Genomic DNA, 22,234 nt, shown 5'->3' with positions numbered 1-22,234 from the left:
TCATAAACAGACCAAATACAATTCATAGTTACCAAGAAACTATCAACATCTGGATGAACCAGGAGGCCCAGCATCCCACACCTCCAGGAGTGAGAGCCTCAAGCAAATAGCTCTGTCCTCTCTTTTTATACACTCTTTAGCTGTCATCAAACATCATCTGAGCAACTTAGAACTTAGGCTCCTACTATTGGCTCTGGTCTTAGCAAACCCCTTAGGACCCTGGGGGCTTCACGCCCACATAGGCTTAGCACCTAGTAGATAGGTGTTTGGGCCTGGGGCTTTGCACCTAGTAAGGCTCAATCAAAGACACTTAAGTAATTTATCATTCTAAAACAGTAAAGAAGTCCCAACTTAATTGATATTACATCATCGAGCAATGTTGCTGTTGCTGTGTATGATGTTCTCCTGGTTCTGCTCACTTCACTCAGCATTAGTTCATGTAAGTCTTTCTTGATTTTTCTGAACTCTGCCCACTCATCATTTCTTTTTATGTTTCTTTTGCATCTTGTGTTTGAAAATCAAATTTTCTATTCAGCTCTGGTCTTTTCATCAGGAATGCTTGAAAGTCCTCTATTTCATTTGAATATCAATTTTTTTCCCTGAAGGATTAGACTCACTTTTGTTGGGTAGGTGATTCTTGGTTGTAATCTTAGCTCTTTTGCCCTCAACAATATCATATTATAAGCCCTCTAGTCCTTCAACATAGAAGCTGCTAAATCTTGTGTTATCCTGACTGTGGCTCCATGATATTTGAATTGTTTCTTTTTGGCTGCTTGTATTGTTTTCTTGTTGATCGGGGAGGTCTGGAATTTGGCAATAACATTACTGGGAGTTTTCATTTTGGGATCTCTTTCAGGAGGTGATTGATGCAGTCTTTCAATTACTATTTAAAACTCTGATTCTAGAATATCAGGGCAATTTTCCCTGATAATTTCTTGAAAGATGGTGTCTAGGCTCTATTTCTGATGATGATTTTCAGATAGTCTAACAATTCTTAAATTATCTCTCCCGGATCTTTATTCCATATCAGCTGTTTTTCCAAAGAGATATTTCACATTTTCTTCTGTTTTTTTCATTCTTTTGATATTGTTTAATTGTTTCATGATGTCTAATGAAATCATTAGCTTCCACTTGCCCAATTTTAACTTTTAAGGAGTTATTTCTTCAGTAAGCTTTTATACCTCCTTTCCCATTTGGCCAATTCTACTTTTTAAGGGGTTCTTCTCTTCATTAGATTTTTGTGACTCTTTTACCATTTGGTCTGTTTTTTTAAGGTGTTATTTTCTTCAGTATTTTTGTGCCTCCTTTACTAAGTTGTTGACACTGTTTTCAAGATTTTCTTGCATCACTGTCATTTCTCTTCCCAATTTTTCCTCTACCTCTCTTACCTGATTTTTAAAACCTTTTTTTTTGCTCTTCCATGGCCTAAGACTAATTCATATTTTTCTTTGAGGCTTTGGATGCAGGAATTTTGATGTTGTTGTCATCTTCTGAGTGTGTGTTTTGATCTTCCTTGTCACCATAACTTTCTATGGTCAGAATTTTTTCTGTTGTTTGCTCATTTTCGTACCTATTTCTTGACTTTTAAATCTATGCTAAAGCAGGGCTCTGCTTTAAGTTGAAGGGGCACTGTCCCAATCTTCAGGTCTTTTGGCAGCTATTTTCAGAGGTAATTCTGGGGACCTATAACTTTTTGGCTCTTCCAAGGTGGCATGATCTGGGGAGAGGTGTGTTTACTACTCTCCCGGCTTGTACTCTGGCATGTCTCTGAGGGACCACAAGAACTCTTTGCAGTCTCGGAACTGTGACCAGGGTTGCTGCATCTCTGTGGCTGCAAGCTTTGCTTTGCTAGTGTTCCTCCTCACACTGAGACTAAGACCCAGAAATGCAGCCCAGATCCAAATATAGGCAATGTAACGGAATGCTGCTGCTGGTGCCAGCAAAGGGACCCCTATAAATCTTCTGACATATTGTCCAATTCCTTTACCATCTGTGGGCTGAGAGGTCTGGAAATCACCACTGCTGCCACTGATTCAGTTTCCCTGAGGCCTGCACCTGGTTTGCTGGAGCCTGATCTGTGCTGGTGTGGCCTGCACTGAACAGTGCTCCTCTCTCACTCTAGAGCAACAGACTTTTCTTGCCAATCTTCTAAGTTATCTTGGACTGGAAAATGGTTTCACTCTGTCTTTTTGTGGGTTCTGCCAATATAGAATTTGTTTAGAGTTATTATTTAAATTTGGAAGGGTTTGGGGGGAGAGCTCAAGAGAGTCCCTGCCTTTACTCTGCCGTCTTGGCTCCATCTCCTGCCTGGACACTCACTTTTTGAAACATATTACTTGTGTGATCTTGGGTAGTCACAATATCACTGAGTTTCAGTTTCTACAACTGTGAAGTGAGGGGCTAGACTCAGTGACATCAAAGATCCCTTCCAGCTCATGACCCATGAAAAACATGCTTTATTCCCTTTGAAAGGAATTCTGGACCTGTGCAAAAGTTTTCCTCCTTTTGTGAGTAAGTAATCTATTCCTTCCTCACCTCTGATTCTTGGAATCCCTGGCTTCCTTTACAATACAAATCAGGTCCTATCTCCTACACAAGATTTCTCCTGATTTACCCTAAAAGCTACTTTCCCCTCTATTCTCCTCCCCACCAAACTGCTTGGTATTTACCTTGTGCACACTTTGTATTGACCTTTCCTCTACTGATCTTTGTTTGAGTTGTGTCTGCCAAGCTAGATGTAATCTCCTTAAGGACAGGGTCTGTTTCCTTCTTGTTAATGTGTCTCTAGTTTATTGAATTGCATTGAATGAATATTAGTGTCAGGCTTGAGGTGCAGGAAGATTATTTACTTGGAGCTATAAGTGGCCCTCTAGTTACCAAACAAAGACAGCCAAGAATCTTTTACTTTTAGGGAAAGTGTGTAACCTATGAACAATCAAAGCTCTCCCTTAGATCACAGAGGAATCCAGTAACTTGGATTAGGTGAACCTCTATAGTATAGTAGAAAGGGGCCAACAGAAGGCTGTAATCAGACATCAAACAAATTTAAAAGTTGTTTGGTAAAAGGCCAATTCAAAGTCATTAGACTATAGGGAAATACTTTAGAGCACTGGCTCTCAATTTTTATCATGATCTCTGGGAAGAAGAACAATCTCACACTGACCAAATATCAGCACCACCCTCCCTCTGTCCCCAATTCATCCTCTTTAGAGATTGTGCTATTTAGACAGCCTTCAACAATATCTCTTCTACTCCTTCAAATTTCTGTGCACTATGGGGAAGAGCCCCTCTTGGCACTATGTGTGGTATCCATTTAATAAAAATGTATGGATTTGAGAGGCATTTATTAAATTGCTACTAAGGTAAGGCACAATGCTAGAAGCTAGGGATACCTTAACAAACACTAAGCAATCCCTGCCCTCAAGGAACTTACAGTCATGCTGGCTGAATACAACATGTGCACAGAGAGGTAAATGCAAAGTATATACAAGGTAAATTCAAAGTACTTTGGGTGTGTAAAAGGATAGGGAAGAAACTAATAAATAGGGGGAATCTGGAAAGCCTTTGTGTAGGAAATGGGACCCAAGCTATGCTTTGAAGGCAGCTATGGATTACAAGAATCAAAGGTGAGAGGAAGTAGCACATTCCAAAAATGGGAGGCCATTGGGTCACTTAAGCAAAAGCAGAGAAGTGGCAGATTGAAAGATATGTACTGGACACAGCCCACCAATCTGACTGGAATGGAGATCACATGAAAGGGAGTAATAGAAAATAATACTACGAAGGCAGGTGGGAGCCAGATTATGGAGGGGTTTAAAAGACTGACAAGATTTCTATAGAGGTAATGGGGGTAGTTGATGATTTTTGCCTAGTAAGATCACATGTTCAGAGCTGTGTTTTAGGAGTATTGCAGGGGAATGAGACTGGAGGCAGGAAGACCAATTACAAGGCTATTATAACCATCCAAATGCCCTGAATTAGGGTAGAGGCTGTATGAGTACAGAAAAAGAGATTGATGCAAGAGGTGATATAGAGGTGGAACTGGCAAGACTTGGCAAATGACTGACTATGGAGATTGAGAGAGAGGGGAGAGACATGGGTTCAAATCCTTCCTCTTACACTTAGAAGTTCTTTGACTGTGGAGAAGTCACTTAACTGATCTAAGTTTCAGTATCGTCATCTGTATAATGGGCACAATATCTTTCCTATGGGGTGAGCTAATACATTTTTAAGAATTGACTCTCTGGAGAAAGAAACCATAGCATGCTTCTAAATGTAATTGTCATTGCTGTCTTAAATCTAGACATTCAACCAAACAATAAACCAAGGCCTCATTTTTAGGTGTTTTCAAGGTGTGAATGTTCACACTGAAAACTGACCAATCCGCAGTCTCTAGTACAAGTTGACTCTAGCACACCACTGTTAAAATACTTACTTCACAAGGCCGTTGGGTGATTCCAGTGAGATCGTGTTTGTAATATCCTTCGAAAACTCTCAAGTATTTTATAAATACGTATGTTTGTGTGTAGAAGTAGCAGGTATGTTTGAGTCTACTGCTATCTTCCAATGTCTAGATGTATTTTTGACAATTTACATGTTCGTTTATCATGGCAATGCTTAATAACTCCTTTATTTCTACACAAAGGTGCTGATGCTTCCAAGAATGATGGTGTCTATTCAAGGTATTTTAGATCCTACAAAACAAATGGTCGATACAGCTTAAAAGTGAGAGCCCTGGGAGGAACAAGCACCCAAAGCTCAAGACCCCAAGCGAATGGAGCCTTATACATACCAGGCTGGGTAGAGAATGGTAAGAGATCTGATATCTCTCTCAGGTGGTAAATGGTGGATTTTTTTCAATTTTTCCTTTACTCTCTTGTTCTAGAACTTCAGGGCCATTTTCCCTAATAATTTCTTGTAATATTGTATAAATATCCTTTTTATTTAACTTTCATGTAATTATATTGTTATATTGTTTCTACTGATCTGTTCTCCAGATCAGTTGTTTTTCTAATAAGATTTTTCATATTCTATTTTTTCATTCTTTTGATTTTGTTTCATTATTTCTTGGTGTCTTATACCATGACTCACTTACTCTTGCCTGATTCTAGTTTTCAAGGAGTTATAATGTTCCTTAAGACTTTAGATCTCCTTTTCCAATTACTTGACTTGTTTTCATAATTTTCTTGGAAACCTCCCACAAAAAAAATATGGTACTATCTTGAGTCAATGGCAAGAGGGGATCTAAATGAACTTTGACACATCTTGGATCTCAAACTAAAGACTGTTCATATGTTATAGAACTTGTTGAAGGCAGTAGGGCTGTTTAGCCCAGAGAACAGAAAAGTTATCTGTCAAGTAGTTGAAGGGATCTCCCAAGGAAGAGAGATTAGACTTGTTCTGCTTGGCCCCAGAAGGCAGAACCAAGATCAGTGGATACAAGTTCCAAAGAGGAAGATTTAAGCTTGGTAGAAGGAAACCTCCTGCTTTCCCATAGTGAAATGAGCTGCCTCAGCAAGGAGAGTTTCCCCTCACTAGATGGACTCTCCATCACTGAGGAGCTTCAAGTCCAGTCTGGATGACTACTCAACTTTGTTGTAAAGGGGGACTCTTTTCACATAACATGGACTAGATGGCCATTTGGGTGCCTTACAACTCTGAGGTTTTTCAGTTTTGCAATTGAGAGGCTACCTACCAAGTGCCTCTTACTGTAAGTCCAATATGTCTGTCCTACATAGAAAATTCAACAGACCAGTATAACATAAGGAAGCATTCCCAGCATATCTCTAACTGGTAGAAGAATCATGTTTGTAAGCCTTAAATATTCCAGTACTGCCCACAGACACAAATGTTTGGGTAGAAGTAGAGGTTAGGGCTATGAATTACAGCATCTCAGAACTGGAAGGGACCTCCACAGCCTTCTGGACAAACCCATTCCTGGAGTAGGAGTCCCCTCTACAACATACTGTCTCTATCCTCTGCTTGAAGCTCTCCACTGAAGAAGCAATCCACTGAAGAAGTCTATTCTATGTTAGAAGAGCTCTAATTGCTATGTCTGCTCCTTTGTAATGCCTACCTATGGCTCTCAGCTCTCTTCAACATGGCCAAAGTATATAAGTCTACTTCTTCCTGCATCTCAGTGAGTCAGGCAGCATGTTTGATACTTCTGGTATAGACAATAAATACTACAGACCTCAGAGACAAGAGAAATCAGTTCACTTGAGGCTGGTGCAGTCAGGGAAGGCCACAGGGAGGAGGCAGACTATGGCATAGGATGTGAAAGATGTAGAGAATTAATGAGATAGGCAGAGGAGGTGACATAGCTTTTGCAAATGAGTGACTTCCAGCAAACCTGGTGTTTGGGAAAGAAAGCTGGGATATGTCCTTTCCTCTTTTTCCTCCTTGCCAACTTGATTCATGGCTTGGTCCCCTCATTTAGCAGATGACAGTGTTAATGAGAAGAAAAAACTGAAAGAGGAGGGTGGGCTGGGGGTACTATGATCATATATAATGAAAATAAGCAGTAAGCATGTGGTATTGTACCTAAAGACCTGAGTGACTTCTTCCATGCAGGAGAAATCAAAATGAATCCACCAAGACCAGAATTTAATGGCAATGACCTTCAAGGCACGCAAATGCCTTTCAACAGAACAGCCTCAGGAGGTTCATTTGTAGTAACCAATATTCCAAGTGACTCCATTCAAGATGTATTCCCACCATGTCAAATCACTGACCTCAAAGCTCAGACAGAAGGAAATTGCATTAATCTGACATGGACAGCTCCTGGAGATGACTATGATCATGGACAAGGTAAGTCAAAAGTTTGGTTATTATTTAGAACAAAAGGCAACAGCTATTTCCAAAGTGCCTGCTCTGTGTAAGGTAGTGTAGTAGGCACTGGAGAAAGACAGAGTCCCTGCCCTCAAGGAGCTTGTGTTCTGGTGGGGACATACAACATGAACACAGTTAAGTAAGTGTAAATAATATACAAAAGCATTCAAAGGAATTTCAAGGCGGAGAGAACACTCACAAGGACCATAGACTATTAGTACTAGAAGGGAACTCTCAGCCCATCTAATTCAACTCATACCTACACAAACATCCCTTCTGTAACCTACCCAACAAGCGGCCACCCAGCCATTCTTGAACACCCTCTACTCAAGAGAGGGCAGCTGAAAACGGTGGTTTTAAAAAGATAATCTATTCCCAGAAATTCATGCTTTTAAACAATGAGATATTTTACTAAAGCAACTATAGCAAAGTTCATAGAAAGTCTCTCTTGGCATTTGTATTAGAGAAGATAGAAGTTTAGAGCCTGGAAGAATGAAAGGTAGATGCAGGAGCAGGTTTAGGAAGAAGATAGAAACGTTCTGTAGAAATAAGTTACCCCCTTTAGAAGTAACTTCGAAACCTACCCAGAACTCAATCTCTAAAGAATTTAACTACAAACATCATTTCCCTCTCTCAGGAGGAATGGTCCCTTGGGAGATCTGTTACATGGGTACCTGCTTGACATTTATCACTCTGTCAAGGATGCACACACAAAACCTTGAATGGAATGCTAGATAAGACTATAACTTGGCTTGCCATTTGATCTCTTAGATGGGGAAAACACAGTTTTCTGACCTCTGTGATTTTTATTATTTCTCTGCTTTGTTGAATCTATTCAAATATTAGAAGTAGTTTTATCTCCTTTTAGCCCAGCAGTACATTATACGAATCAGTGAAAGTATCCTGGACCTGCAGGATAAGTTTGATGATGCTCTCCAAGTGAACACTACTGACCTGATACCTGAGGAGGCCAATACCCAGGAATTCTTTGTGTTTGAGCCAAAAGGCATCAATCTGGTAAATGGCACCAACCTCTACATTGCCATTCAGGCTGTTGATAAAGCAAATCTGAAGTCCAAATTATCCAACATTGCACAAGTATCTGTATTTATACCTCCAGAGAAGACCCCTTGTGGCAGCAATCATATCTTTAAAATAGTGTGGAAGTGGCTGGGTGAGCTGCAGCTGACAATATCCAAGTAAAGGGCCATATGTATAGAGACCTGAAGCTCAGGTCTCTGAGATGAGTACAAAACCCAGTTTTTTCCTCTGGATTTGTCCCACCTCATCCATTTCCCTTTCAATTATAAATGTTTGTCGCTTGTATTCCTGATTTCTGCATAGGAAGGAAACGTGGACATATGGATGATTAAATAAAAATATCTGCATGTGTATGTGAAAGGACTATTTAACCAAGTGTGACAATTATCAGCTTTTTATTCACTATCCTGTATACTGACAAATAAAGACAACTCTCATTTAATATTTTTTTAATGTGTTTTGATTATTTGGATGAGAACTAAGATAATTTTGAATGGCAGTCAAACTTGTCCCTAGAGAAAAGATGGGAAACCATGCCCCCTTCCTTGTATTGCAGAGGTGGGGGGCTGTGGGTATAGAATATTGCATCTATAATAGGACATGGTCCATTTGCTAATTAGTTTTGCTGAACTTCTTTTACTTCTTTTTCAAAAAAAACTTCATTATAAAGGATGGATTGCTGGGGAGGGGCAGAGGGGGAGATATTTTCAGAGACAAATGACATAAAAATTAAAAGACTCCAATAGAAATAAGACAAAAACAATTTAAATGTAAAGAGAAAAAAAATAATAAATGCTAATCCAGCAGAGATGAAACTTTTAACTTCTCACTTTGGTTAGTCAACAACACCTGTGCCCAGAAGTTAGTCTACCCCCACAGGACAGAATCTCAGAGCTGGAACAGATGTCCTTTAGTGCAATCCTTACCCAAGCAGGAATCTCCTCCAATAGAATGTGAATTCAATGAATACCAGTCAAGCTCATATGACATGGAAGACCCGGTGGTGCTAAGAGCCTCCACTGGAAGAACTCTAGAGATGGAAAACCCAAGCTTCCAAGACAGGCCATGTCACTTTTGGACAGCTCTAATTTTTAGAAAAGTTCTCTGTTAGTAAAGTTGAAGCCTGTCTCTCATCTGGCGTTCCTAGGACAGCCCTCTTGGGGAAAATGAGCCAAGTCGGACTCTTCCTCCACATGACAGACCCTCACAGACTTGAAGGTCATGGTTCAGTGAGAGAAGTGCTAGATTAGGAGTCGAAGAATCTGTGGGACCGTTAGCCTATTATTCTAACCTCTCTGGTTTCCCAATTTCTTCATCTGTGAAGTAAAGTGGTTGTACTCTAAGGTCCCTTTCAGTGTTAGGTCCATGGTCCTGTATATCCCTAAAAGTTTTCCCCTCCAACCTGTTTCCATTTCCTTCAAGTTAACTTCAAATAGCAGAGTCTCTAGTCCCTAGACTTTCTCTACCTTACCAACTTCCTTCCTCAAATGTAGCCTCAGGAGCTGAGCACAATTCTCCAGATATGGTCTGGCCAGGACAGAGAGACTCCTTTCCACAGTGGGACTATCATCTTTGGGTGTATGAGGTGTTCAAAAGGACTAGCATCTCTGGTGTGAGGGCTTGCTGACACTTTTTTGGGGCTACTAATTCACCTTTGATGTCCAACCAGTCACCCAATTCTCACCTGTAGCTTCAAGAAGCTGTAGCATGTGCTGTGGGTATACCTCATTAAAACCATCTTGGCAAAAGGGCTAAACCAGATTGAGGGTCACCAATAAACTTCAAACTGTTTGGTGAGTTAGGGAGATGTCTACCCCAAGCATGTGGGTGAAAAGAGCTGCTCTCAGAGTCAGGAGGATCTAGGGTCAAATCCTGTCTCTGACACAGCCTGGTCCTGTGATGGGCAAGTCATTGACAATTTTCTAAGACCACAAAATGCAGAGAAGGGGCCAGCCTGCCTGCATAGGAGTCTCTTAACTAGATCCTACCTGTCAGTACAGTATACATTAATAACTAACCATCAATATGTTATTAAGTCATTAGACTTTGGGGCTAGACCTAGCTTTAACTGGCCATGGGAACTTGCTCAAGTCCAAATTTCTCTAAGTTTCAATTTGCTTAACTGAAAAATAAGCTGAATTAAATTATCTCTAAATTCTCTTCCGGCTCTAAAATATCATCCCAATGATTCTGCTTATAACACGAAGGACCTGGAGCCATCACTCATAATCCAGGAAAGAGGTCCAAGGAAGGGGGTGATTGCCTCTTTCCTGAAACCATCCATCAGTCCAGTGTTCTAGTGTGAACAAGATTCTGAGCACCATCAGCAGAGACACTAAAAACAAAGTCCAAATCTGTCTCCCAACTTTATACAAAACATGGATTATTCTTTCATGGGATACTACTATATGCAGTTTTATCATTTCATTTAACTTCTCTTTGATCACTATTTACAATGAAAAAGTACTAAACTACAGAGATTGCACAGAGCAAGGTTAAGAGGATGTCTTCCTCATTCAGTTGAATGTTGTGTTTGTCCTTCATTCTCAAAGAGGACTATGGCATCAGGGAAATGATGACATGACTTGCAATTGATTTTGATTTGAGGGAGGGAGGGAGGGCTGTGCAAGGTCACCAACCTCACTTTCTCCTCCAGGCCATCGGGGTCCAGTGGCCTGATATTCATTACGATGACTGGAGATGGCCCAGGATGCATTGCGAGACCCTGGCCCTTTCAGGCTAAGGTCTTTTCAGGTTCTCACTGAGTGAGGTAATGTCCATTCAGTTAATAAGCCTCTTTAAGAAGTTAATCAAAGGTGGTCCCTTTAAATAAAAACAAAAAAAATCAAACTGGGAAGGGAAGATCCTCAGGGCTCCTGGCCAAAAGAGAAACAATTACTATTTAGTATTTACATTCACTCTGTGCTAGGAGGGCAGAGACCTATTGTCCAGTCTATGAACTCCAGAGTGAACTGTGTTTAGGCTTGGTTTTTGAGAAAGAAATCTAGCCAGTAAACCCGAAGTTAAGGAGGCAGCCTTCAGCCATCAAAATGGAGCACAGAGAGAAGGCAGAGTCAGAGGCAGAGGCAGAGGCTACTCACAGGTTGTGTTTGTCCTTTGTTCTCAAAGAGGACCATGACATCAGGGAAATGATGACATGACCTGCACTGGACTTTGATTTGAGTGAGGGAGGGTTGTACAAGATAACCAATCTCACTTTCTCCTCCAGAACCATCTGGGTCCAGTGGCCTGATATTGACCAGGATGACTGGACATGGCCCAGGATGCATTGTGAGACCCTGCTGAGGAATATATGACTGGATTGAACTTTCCAAACAATGGGTGATCATTATCTTGCAGATTTTGAAGGCAGAATGGAATTATGGAGAGAGCTGGCCTCAGAACCCAGAAGAGCTTGAGTTCAAATCTCACCATTAGCATATACAGGCTCTGGGACCCTGGGCAAGTCATAGAACTACTCATGCCCCGGAAAACTCTTGAAGGTTCCAAGCTGCAGATCAGGTGCCAACCTGCATCAGTAGAGGCTGTTTCTTAATCCGGGACCTCCCTATGCCAATGAAATCATGGGTCTGGACTTTGTTGCTATCTGAATTTTAGAGATCAAGTGCCAACCTGCATTAGTGGAGAGTGTTTCTTAATCCAGGAGCTCCCTATGCCAATGAAATCACAGGTCCATACTTTGTCCCTATCAGAATTTTAGAGATCAAGTGCCCACCTGCATTAGTGGAGGGTGTTTCTTAATCCGGGAGCTCCCTATGCCAATGAAATCGCAGGTGCAGACTTTGTCCCTGTCCCAATTTTAAAGATCAAGTGCCCACCTGCATTAGTGGAGCGTGTTTCTTAATCTGGGAGCTCCCTATGCCAATGAAATCACAGGTGCAGACTTTGTCCCTGTCCCAATTTTAGAGAAACAGCAGTATTATTGTTTCTGTTGTTGTCATGGAAGTGTTAACCTGAGAAGAAATCCTCGGATTAGAAAGAAGCTCTATTTTGTCCCTAATTTGTCCACAGAAATTTTGGATGGTTTCAGAGGATATCTGGGCCACCAGGGCTGACAAAGTCCTTAAATCCTGAAGGAAGTCCTAATTCCTGTTTATGGAAGGGAAATGCACCTGTTGGTCTGCTAGGCACACCGAGAATTCTGACAATCTTTTCAAAGCAGCAGTCCTTTCCACTCTTCTCCATGCTTCTATAACTCCACTTCAAATAAAGAATTCTGGGCTTAAACAGTAAACTGGAATATGACATTTACCAAGATGCCATCATTCATTAATTGTGTTTTATTCTCAGCTAAAACATGAAGAGTAAGAAATTGGGGTGGTTTCTGACAAGTCATGCCAAGACTATAAGCACTAATTAAATACCTACTACCGTGCACCAGGCCTTGTGATTGATGCTGAGAATATATACAAGCAAAAACAAAGACAGTCCTTGGCTTCTGGGAGCTTATATTCTATTGGGGAAGACAACACATAAAAGGAAGCTGATATGTCGTGGGGTGGGGGGTGAAGGGAGAGGGTACCTGCCCCAGAACATGGTGGAAAAAGTCTAAAAAGTAGTAAGTGGAGCCAGGAGAGGAATGAAGACATGGATGGCCTAGGAACTTTACTTAAAATGGAAATTCTAAGAAGAACTGGACAATCAAAGAAGGGACCACAGGAGGAGGAGCACAATTCCAGGGTGAAGAGGCTGCAGGGGCAGAATGAGCTTCCAGGGTGAGGAAGCTGCTACGGCATGGCAGAGAAAGTCTGGAGAGGCAAGAGGCATGAACACTTGTCCCATTGAATACTTCTCATTAGATTGGTTAGTCTTCTTTAGAGGTTGCCAAAGCACTTCCTATGTCTGTTTTCTATGTTTTTCATAAAACATCATTTCCAAATATAGAAAACAACTTGTTCTCCATCCACACATTTACTTATATGGCTAAGTTACAGGTCACTAGCTTTAAGTCAACATTGACTCACCAGGAGAACTCAGAAGCAGCCACAGACAAAACCTAGAACCCATAAGTGAGCTACTTTAAGAGCATGTAGGGAAAAAGTTCCATTCCTTTGAGTCATTCTTTTCCTCAAGTAAAGAAAACATCTGTATCCATCCTGTGAGATAATTTGGTGTAAACATCTGCTTTAGTGCCACATTTTGTGCTTCCATTGTGAAAACTCAAAAGCCTATTCTAGTATGTAGCCCTCGGTCTGGGAAGAGGGATCCCTTCTCATTTGGGTTGGCCAGGCTTCCAGAGCATTTCCATTTTGTGTGTATGAGTGTATGAGTGTGTGTGTGTGTGTGTGTGTGTGTGTGTGTGTGTGTAGATGTAAGGATTGTTATAGGTGAAATGCCTCCATCATTTGTGGCAAATCAGAGAGGAGAGAGGAAATATTCAGGAGAACAGAGTAGTCAACGATATTGCTGAGAAGTCAAAAAGGATGAACACATAAAATATCTTCCTATTTTGCAATTAAGAGACCACTGGTAACTTTGAAGGAAGTAGTTTCAGTTGAATGAAGCATCAAAGATTGAAAACTCAAGACTGGAAGGATAATGATGTCCTAGAAAAATATTGTTCACCCTTCATTTTCAAAGAAGACCAATGACATGTGCATGAATTGGATTTAAGTGAGGCAGTTGCACAAAGTTGTCAGTCTCATTCTCTCTTCCAGAGTCACTGAGGTCCAGTGACAGGACAAAAGACAAGTCAACTGGCAATGGCCTAGGGTACAGTAGATGACCTTGGCATCTTCTTTTTTTTCTTTGCTTTAGGTGCCACAGCGGATAGAGTGCCAGAGCTGGCGTCAGGGAGACTCAGTCTTCTTGAGTTCAAATCTGACCCCAGACACCCACCAGCAGTATGACCCTGACCAAGTCACCTGACCCTGCCTGCCTCAGTTTCCTCATTTGTAAGATGATCTGGAGATGGAAATGGCAAACCACTCCAGTATCTATGCTATGAAAACCCCAAATGGGGTCACAAAGAGTTGAAATGAGGGAAACAACAACAGCAAATGTTAATTGACTGGCTTACTGTTGCTGCTACTGATGTAAGCAGTAAAGTAATGGGAAAATAAGAGACCCAGAGGATGAGGCCCTGGCTTAAGATCTTGGCATCTTCAATATCTGACCAAGCTCTAAGCACTCCACAGAGCCTGCTTTGGCTGCCTTCGTGACCATTGGAACAAAGTGTTCTCATCTGCCTATTCTGCCTGGAGAAGTCTTCACATGCTTGGGGTAGCCACCCCCCTAATTCACTAATGCATGTGAGGGCTGCTGGTCCTCAACCTCGTTTAGCTTGTCTGCTGAGGTTTTTCCAGAGGGTGGCCACTGCACATGCTACAGCTTCTTGGAGCCACAGGTGAGAGTTGGGTGGCAGGTGGATATAAAAGGTGGCTAAGCAGCCCTGAAAAGGTCTTGGCAACCCTCATGTCAGAGGTGCCACTTCTCCCTGAACACCCATTCATCCCTTTGGCATGTACACAGACAGCAATGAGCATATGTTTGCCTGAGAATGATTCTCAAGTCTCCAGCTGCCCCTTCCGCTTTGTCTTTCTTTCCTTGAATACAGGTGACCAAGGAGAGATCCTGAGATGGATGTGTCCAGTTTTAGTGGCTACCACGTGAGGTTGAGAGCTCCTCAGTCCCAGCACTAGTTACCCAGCAGGAGGCAATCTCCAAAACAACTTCTCAGAAGAGAACATGACCACCACCAGGAGGATACTACAATGGAAGGGATTAAGAAAGTCCAAGCCAGGGCAGGCTTGCCTGGAGATCTAGGGTTAAATTCCTAGGACAGCATGGCTCCGCCTGGTCAGCAGTCTTGAAAAGTGTTTCGTGTCTTAAGAATCAAACTTCTGGGAGAATGTATTAGAAGTGACGGATTAGTGTTTGACGTTTTAAATATTTGTCAATGTGTACTTAAGAATCTTTTGTGCTTTTAAGTGTTTATTTTATGGTGGAGGAAATTTATTCGACTGTCCTATTCCTGACATCACTACTTGATATATTAAGTAATTTTCTAGCATCACACTGCACCCCCACCACCTTCATGCCATGCTGCTAGGCTCCGTCCTTCGCCTGGCTCTGCATTTTAGCTCCTGCTCCTGCTCTGGCCTGGCGAGTGTTCAACATATTTAGACCAATCCAGATCTACCTACTACCCTGTTCTCTGGCCTTTTTTACAGCAGGTCATAGTACCTTTACCCTTATCTGTTTTCACCCCTAATTCTCAGAACAGTAATCTAATCAGCATTGACTCTACTAGAAAGAATGTGTGATTAAGAGCCATGTGACGTCATTCTTGTGTCTTCCCAGAGGGACAAATGCACCTCTTCTTGGCCTCCATTCCCCTTTATTTGTTGTCTTCCCCCATTACAATGTAAGCTACTTGAGGGCAAGGCCTCTAGTTTTTTGGACTGGCATCCTTAGCTCTTAGTACAATGCGGGACACACAGTAAATATTTATTAGATGTTTTTTCATTTAAATAAATGTGAGATAAGTGCTACCATCCTCATTATCACCATTTTACAGATATAAAATAAGACTTGGACAGTTAATCTCTCGGACACCTTCCAGCTCTAAATAGCACAACCCCCAGATCTTAGAATCTTTGGCCTGCACCTATGGATTTGTAAGTATAAACTGAGTATTGATTAGTTCACTCTCTTCTCCTACCCCCCACCCTACCCTCACTCAAACACATAAAATAATCTCTGATCCCTTTTTCCCTGCCTAGTGATGAATCCTCACTGATTTTGATATCACTTGCCTTCAATAACAAACCAACTCCCTTCCCTTACCTGTGATAAATTACTTAGCCTTGAAGAGTCACTGCTCTCCTGATCTATTGTGAAATAATGTTATGAGAATTCAGGGGATGAATGAAGTACTTCAAAAATCAGCGTGGGAAGCAGCAGGATTGACTGGCAGCTGACTCAGACTTTGAATCCAAAGACTCAGCTTCTAATTCTAACTTATTGACCTATGACCCAGTGTTCTAATTGCTTATTGTTTCTCAACTCTAATTTCCCTAGTTTAAAAAAAAAACAACTAATAGCCACAAATAAAGAAAAGGTCAGAAAAATAACACCTTATATGTGTGATAAAGATTTTTTTAAATTGTCTCAGGCAAGTCGCTCGACTTCCCTGCGCTTTGATCACCTCATCTATAAAATGAGGGGATTATACTTGATGGCCTCTGAAGTCCTTTCCATTCTAAATCTATGATCCTATGGAAGCAGAGAACAGAGATAATCAATTTATAATTTTGAAGAAGCAACTAAATTGTTCAATAAATTTCATAAGCAGATATTATTGTGGCATGCTAACAAATAGGTGAATATATGAACGACTTGAGATTTCCTCAGATAGAGGACTCCCAGTGTGAGAACTCTCCTTACCAAGTAGCTAACAATCCACCTACTATCAGTTGATAAGAGTTGCCTAAGCCACAAAGACGAGCCCAGGGTTACTCAGCCATTGTCAAGGGTGGGATTTGAACTCGGGTCTTCCTGACTCCAAGATCGATACTCTATCTACTAAACCAAATAGCCTCTATTTAGTGTCAAATTATAACATTAATAAAGTAAATATTATGCCTGGGTGTTTTATTTTATTACAGTCAACATTTTAATGAACTAGGAGACCCAATCAGTATGATATAAACACACTAATTTACACATCCCAGTTTTAGCTATTTTATGAAATAAGAATCGGTAAAAGTCCTCCAAAGACAAAGTGACTTCAAATAGCACATAAATCGAGCTACAGATAATGTCTGCATTATTGCCAGCAACACTGTTAGGATGAGATCTGCTATTCTGTTTTTTATTTTTATAATGCTTAGTCACTTGGATGTTTAGCAGGCCTGTTGCACCTTTGAATCAGAATCCCTAAAGGGTAAGTAGCACTCATCAGGAAATACTTTAAACTGTGGGCTTTTGCTGCCTCAACAATAAAATGCTGAAAAAGATCCCAATCAGATCAGGTCACCTTTGAGCTTCAGAGGCCTCATCCTTAAAGGGAGGTACTTGGCCTTAAGGACCTCTACGATGCTCTGAATCTATGTTTCTGTGGTCCCAAATAAACAACCCCAACTACGGTATTGCTGGAACTGAAGAAGAGACATTAGAAGTCACCTTGTCCAACCTGCCGAGTTACTCCATGAGGAACATGAAGCTCAGAGGGGTGCTAGGAATTTAGCACCTCGAAACCCCTAGATCTATTCAAGGCTCAGACCAAGTGCCCCCACCTTCAAGAGGCCTATCCCAAATCCCCCAGTCATTGGGGCGTATATCTATTTCTATATCCAGTACTTATCTGTGAACATATTATCTCCCCCTAGTAAAATGTAAGCTGCTTGAAGTTACAGGTTGTCTCACTTTTGAATCTGTTCCTGCAGAGCCTAGCACATGAGTGTATCTCAGAGTAGGCATCTAATAAATGCTCGCTGATTAATACTTAGATACCAAAAGGAAATTGCCATTTATTAGTCGATGGCTCTAGAGTGAGGAATAACAGCCAGTCCCCTTCTTCAACTTCTAACAGGCTCATAGGTCACAGGATCATGGATTTAGAATGAGAAGACAGAAAGGTCATTTAGGGCAACCCCCACATTTTATACATGAGAAAATTAAGGCCCAAGAGGTTAAATGAATTGCCCAGAGCCACCCATGTCAAGATCTGAAATCAAATCCTTGGAACTGCAGCCTTCTTTCCAGTGCACCATGCATTTTCAGAGGGTGCAGCAAAGGCGTGTGTGCCCAGGATCAAAGGGTCAGTATTCTGTTGCTGGAGCAGCAAGGCCTTTGGGACCCAAGCCCATCTTTCTGTCCCCATCCAATCTGGCTGGGCTCACTGTCTTCTCAAGTCCTCCAGGGGGATCTAGGAAGACATTCTAGGGCGAGGCCAGCAGGGGTCTTACTTTTACTAACTTAAATTTTTTAAAAATATTAAATAAAAAAGTTTAAATTAAAAAAAAAGTTGGACAGGGCTGTCCAAAATGTGGCCCACAGTGTGATTTATGTGGCCTGCCTACAAGCATAGAAATTTACATAAATGTTTTAGTAAACGAAGCTGAGCTATGGCAGAGTGCTCACTAAAATGGCAAATCAAAATATATTGTCTATTGTTTCAACAAAAACCTAAGGTTGGACAACCCTGACTTAAAAGATGACTTGCTTAAAACAGAAGCTTGGGAGCTGGGGGAGGCATGGAGGGGAGCCATGATTCTGCTAACATGTAGAAATGCTAATGTGGAAACTCCCTCTACTACTACATTTTGCCAACTCAGAAGCATAGATTTAGAACTGGAAGAGACCCGAGGCCATCTTGTCCAACCTCTTCATTTTACAGATGAGGAAATCAGGGCCCAAAGAGGTCAAATGCTTTGCCCAAGGCCACTCTACCATTTAACAGCAGAGGCAGAATTCGTACTCAAGTCTTCTGAGTCCAAATCCCACACATGACACCATACAGCCTTGCTGTCTATGACCTGTGGGTAGAACTGCTAGAATGGAGTGAAAGGAGTGTGCGGTCGGCCCCAGCACTGGGGGCACAGAAGTGGTGCAGCTCTGGGGCTGCTTCCACCTGCAGTTGCTTCTGGCCCCAGGCCCACCAAGTGGGAGGAACTAAGCAGCAGATCAGAGTGGGAGTGCAGAGTGAGTCGTGGTCCAGGTTGGCAGTTCTTGGGGGAGGAGTAGCACTGGTGTGGCAGAGCTTGCTGTGTAAAAGTAGCTCTGAAAACAGCAGCACAAGGTCCCTAAAGCTTGGGACAAAGTACTCTCTAATCTACAAGCAGTCATACCCTGACAAAAAACTCAAGGGTCAAGTAGTTGGCTGGGAACATGAGCAGGCAGTGAAAACGGACCCAGATTCAGACTCAGACTTTGGAAATTTTGGGGGGGGGACAAAGAAGACCAAAACATATAGCCAGAAGAAGTCAACAAAGTCAAAGAGCCTACATCAAAAGCCTCCAAGAAAAATATAAATTGGTCTCAGGCCATGGAAGAGATCAAAAAGGATTTGGAAAAGCAAGTAAGAGAAGTAGAGGAAAAATTGGGAAGAAAAATGAGAGTGATACAAGAAAATCATGAAAAACAAGTCAATGAATTGCTAAAGGAGACCCAAAAAATACTGAAGAAAATAACCCCTTAAAAAATAGACTAACTCAAATGGCAAAAGAGCTCCAAAAAGACAATGAGGAGAAGAATGCCTTGAAAGGCAGAATTAGCCAAATGGAAAAGGAGGTCCAAAAGACCACTGAAGAAAATACAATCTTAAAAATTAGATTGGAGCAAGTGGAAGCTAGTGACTTTATGAGAAATCAAGATATTATAAAACAGAACCAAAGGAATGAAAAAATGGAAGACAATGTGAAATATCTCATTGGAAAAACCACTTACCTGGAAAATAGATCCAGGAGAGATAATTTAAAAAGTATTGACTACCTGAAAGCCATGATCAAAAAAAGAGCCTAGATATCATCTTTCAAGAAATTGTCAAGGAGAACTGCCCTTATATTCTAGAGCAAGAGGGTAAAATAGAAATTGAAAGAATCCACCAATCACCTCCTGAAAAAGATCCCAAAAAGAAAACTCCTAGCAATATTGTCGCCAATTCCAGAGCTCCCAGATCAAGGAGAAAATACTGCAAGTAGCCAGAAAGAAACAATTTGAGTATTGTTGAAACACAACCAGAATAACACTAGATCTAGCAGCTTCAACATTAAGGGATCAAAGGGCTTGGAATATGATATTCTGGAGGTCAATGGAGTTAGGATTAAAATAAAGAATCACCTACCCAGCAAAACTGAGCATAATGCTCCCAGGCAAAATAAGGATTTTCAATAAAATAGAGGATTTTCAAGCCCTCTCAGTGAAAGGACCAGAGTTGAATAGAAAATCTGATTTTCAAACACAAGAATCAAGAGAAGCATGAAAAGGTAAACAAGAAAGAGAAATCATAAGGAACTTACTAAAGTTGAACTACTTTGTTTACATTCCTACATGGAAAGATGATGTGCATTATTCACAAGGCCTCAGTATTAGGGAAGGGAATATACATATATATAGACAGAGGGCGCAGGGTGAGTTGAATATGAAGGGATGATATCTAAAAAAATAAAATCAAATTAAGGGATGAGAGAAGAGTATATTGAAAGAGGGAGAAAGAGAGAGATAGAATGGGGTAAATTAGCTCACATAAAAGTAGCAAGAAAAAGCAGTTCATTGGAAGGGAAGGTGGGGGCAGGTGAGGGGGAATGAGTGAATCTTGCTCTCATAGGATTTGACTTGAGGAGGGAATAACATACACACTCAATTGGGTATCTTACCCCACATGAAAGTAGGAGGAAGGGGATAAAAAAGTGGGACAATAGAAGGGAGGGCAGATGGCGGAGGAGGTAATCAAAAGCAAACACTTTTGAAAAGGGACAGGGTCAAGGGAGAAAACTGAATAAAGGGGGACAGGATAGGAGGGAGGGAAATATAGTTAGTCTTTCACAACATGACTGTTTATGAGAGTGTTTTGCATAATGATACATGTGTGGCCTGTGTTGAATTGCTTGCCTTCTTAGGCAAAGTGAATGGGGAGGGAGGAGGGGAGAGAATTTGGGACTCAAAGTTTTAAAAGCAGATGCTCAAAAAAAAATAAGGTTGTTTTTGCATGCAATGGGGAAATAAGATATACAGGCAATGGGGCATAGAAATCTATCTTGCCCTACAAGAAAGTATGGGGAAAAGGGATGGGGGAGGGGAAGAGGGTGATAGAAGGGAGAACTGACTGGGGAATGGGGCAAACACAATATATGCCATCTTAGAGTGGGGGGGAGGGCAGAAATGGAGAGAAAAGTTGTAACTCAAAATCTTGTGGAAATCAATGCTGAAAACCAAAAAATATCAAATTAATAAATGTAAATTGACTGACTATAAAAAAAAAATAGACGGGACCTTGTAAAAAGAAGAAATCAGCTTTCATAGAAAGGAACAATGTTTTGCCATCTGGCAAACATATTAAAGACATACATACACATATATATATCTATGTATAGATATATATATATACATACACACATATATTTGTGTGTGTGAGAGAGAGAGAGAGAGAGAGAGAGAGAGAGAGAGAGAGAAAGAGAGAGAGAGGGACTGGATCTGGTGTTTCATTGCAAAAAACAGGAGAACTCCCAGGTGAGGAAATTCCCTCTGCTAATGTAGGTCAGCACCTTCTCTATAACTTACAGTCTTAAAGAGCTGCCTATCACTGAAAGGTGAGATGACTTCTTTGTTTCACATAGGCAATAGGTGTCCGAGTTGGGACTTGAACCCAGGTCATCCTAGCTCCTTGGTCAGCTCTTTATCTACTCTGTCGTGCTGCCTTTCCTCCTACATATAATACAGATCTATAAGACAACTCTCTGCTTTATACTATGCCCCTCCATGATGATCATAAGGAAGCATTTTTAATTCCTACTGAAGTGAATTGTTTCTGACTGGATTATGATAACAAAGTTGTAGTCTATCAGAAACAAGGTCAAAGTCCTGGCTGAGTTGCTGGTAATAAATTTCTAAGAGCATATATATAGCAGCAGGAGACAAGTCTCCTAGATTAGCCGTTTTTCAAAGAAGAATTGGACATAGTCATGGTAGCATTTAAAATATTTGTATTAACCTTGGCCCTGTACTTGCTTCAGGGGGCAAGCACATCCCTCATTAAGCTGAATGACAATGGCTATGAAGATGTGGTCATTGCAATTGACCCAGAGGTGGAAGAGGATGAAAATCTTATTCAGCAAATAAAGGTAGGAGACATGTTAAATATTTGCTCTTCGGTTTTATTTGAATTTTGAAACGTGTCTGTGAATGTAAGGGGGAATCTTTACTACTAACTTTTTTATTTGAAAGGGTTCTTGATATTTCATTGGCTTGCAAACTCCATATGAATTGACTGTAAGTGGCAAGCAAGAAAACTAACACAACCTTTTAAACTTTTTCTATTGATGCCTTTTGTATTTACATTGGATAAATTTAAAATAAGAGAAGGAGGTCTTTTCTCAGAAGTAACTAAGTGCTACTAATGACCAATTCTGAGTTCCCGATGGCACAGAATACACTAACGGGCCAGATAACATATTTGGAACAGTCATGTAAGCTATTTCACCAGTCCCTACCACCAAGAAATGCCACTGTCTTCATATTCCATCTTCCCAGTTTGGGGCTATCATAACCCACAGAAGCCTTCTGCCTGATAGTTCCTTGTTCCTTGCTAGAGGTCAGGGAGTATCATAGCTTCAGGGGGACAGGGCAAAGGGTTTCTGCTGCCCTGAGCTGCCAGATGCCAGTTATTGGAGCACTGCTC

The 22,234-nt window shown here is 41.1% G+C and overlaps 2 protein-coding genes across 2 annotated transcripts in view; both read left to right on the top strand.

Moving 5' to 3' along the window:
* The window catches only part of LOC118847927 (calcium-activated chloride channel regulator 1-like), a 33,885-nt gene extending 25,571 nt beyond the window's left edge, over positions 1-8,314 (top strand). The window contains exons 12-14 of the mRNA XM_036756626.1: positions 4,646-4,810; positions 6,574-6,810; positions 7,700-8,314. Of these exons, the coding sequence (XP_036612521.1) occupies positions 4,646-4,810; positions 6,574-6,810; positions 7,700-8,034 (737 nt within the window). The 3' untranslated portion in view covers positions 8,035-8,314. The remainder of the gene's footprint in view (positions 1-4,645; positions 4,811-6,573; positions 6,811-7,699) is intronic.
* A 13,204-nt stretch (positions 8,315-21,518) lies between these two features.
* LOC118847926 (calcium-activated chloride channel regulator 1-like) overlaps positions 21,519-22,234 on the top strand; it is a 39,511-nt gene continuing 38,795 nt past the window's right edge. Inside the window, exon 1 of the mRNA XM_036756625.1 lies at positions 21,519-21,677. Within this exon, the coding sequence (XP_036612520.1) occupies positions 21,519-21,677 (159 nt within the window). The remainder of the gene's footprint in view (positions 21,678-22,234) is intronic.

The sequence above is a fragment of the Trichosurus vulpecula genome, chromosome 4, assembly GCF_011100635.1.
Source record: "Trichosurus vulpecula isolate mTriVul1 chromosome 4, mTriVul1.pri, whole genome shotgun sequence".
In the NCBI taxonomy this organism is placed as follows: domain Eukaryota; kingdom Metazoa; phylum Chordata; class Mammalia; order Diprotodontia; family Phalangeridae; genus Trichosurus; species Trichosurus vulpecula.
This window is presented reverse-complemented; position numbering and strand designations above follow the sequence as displayed.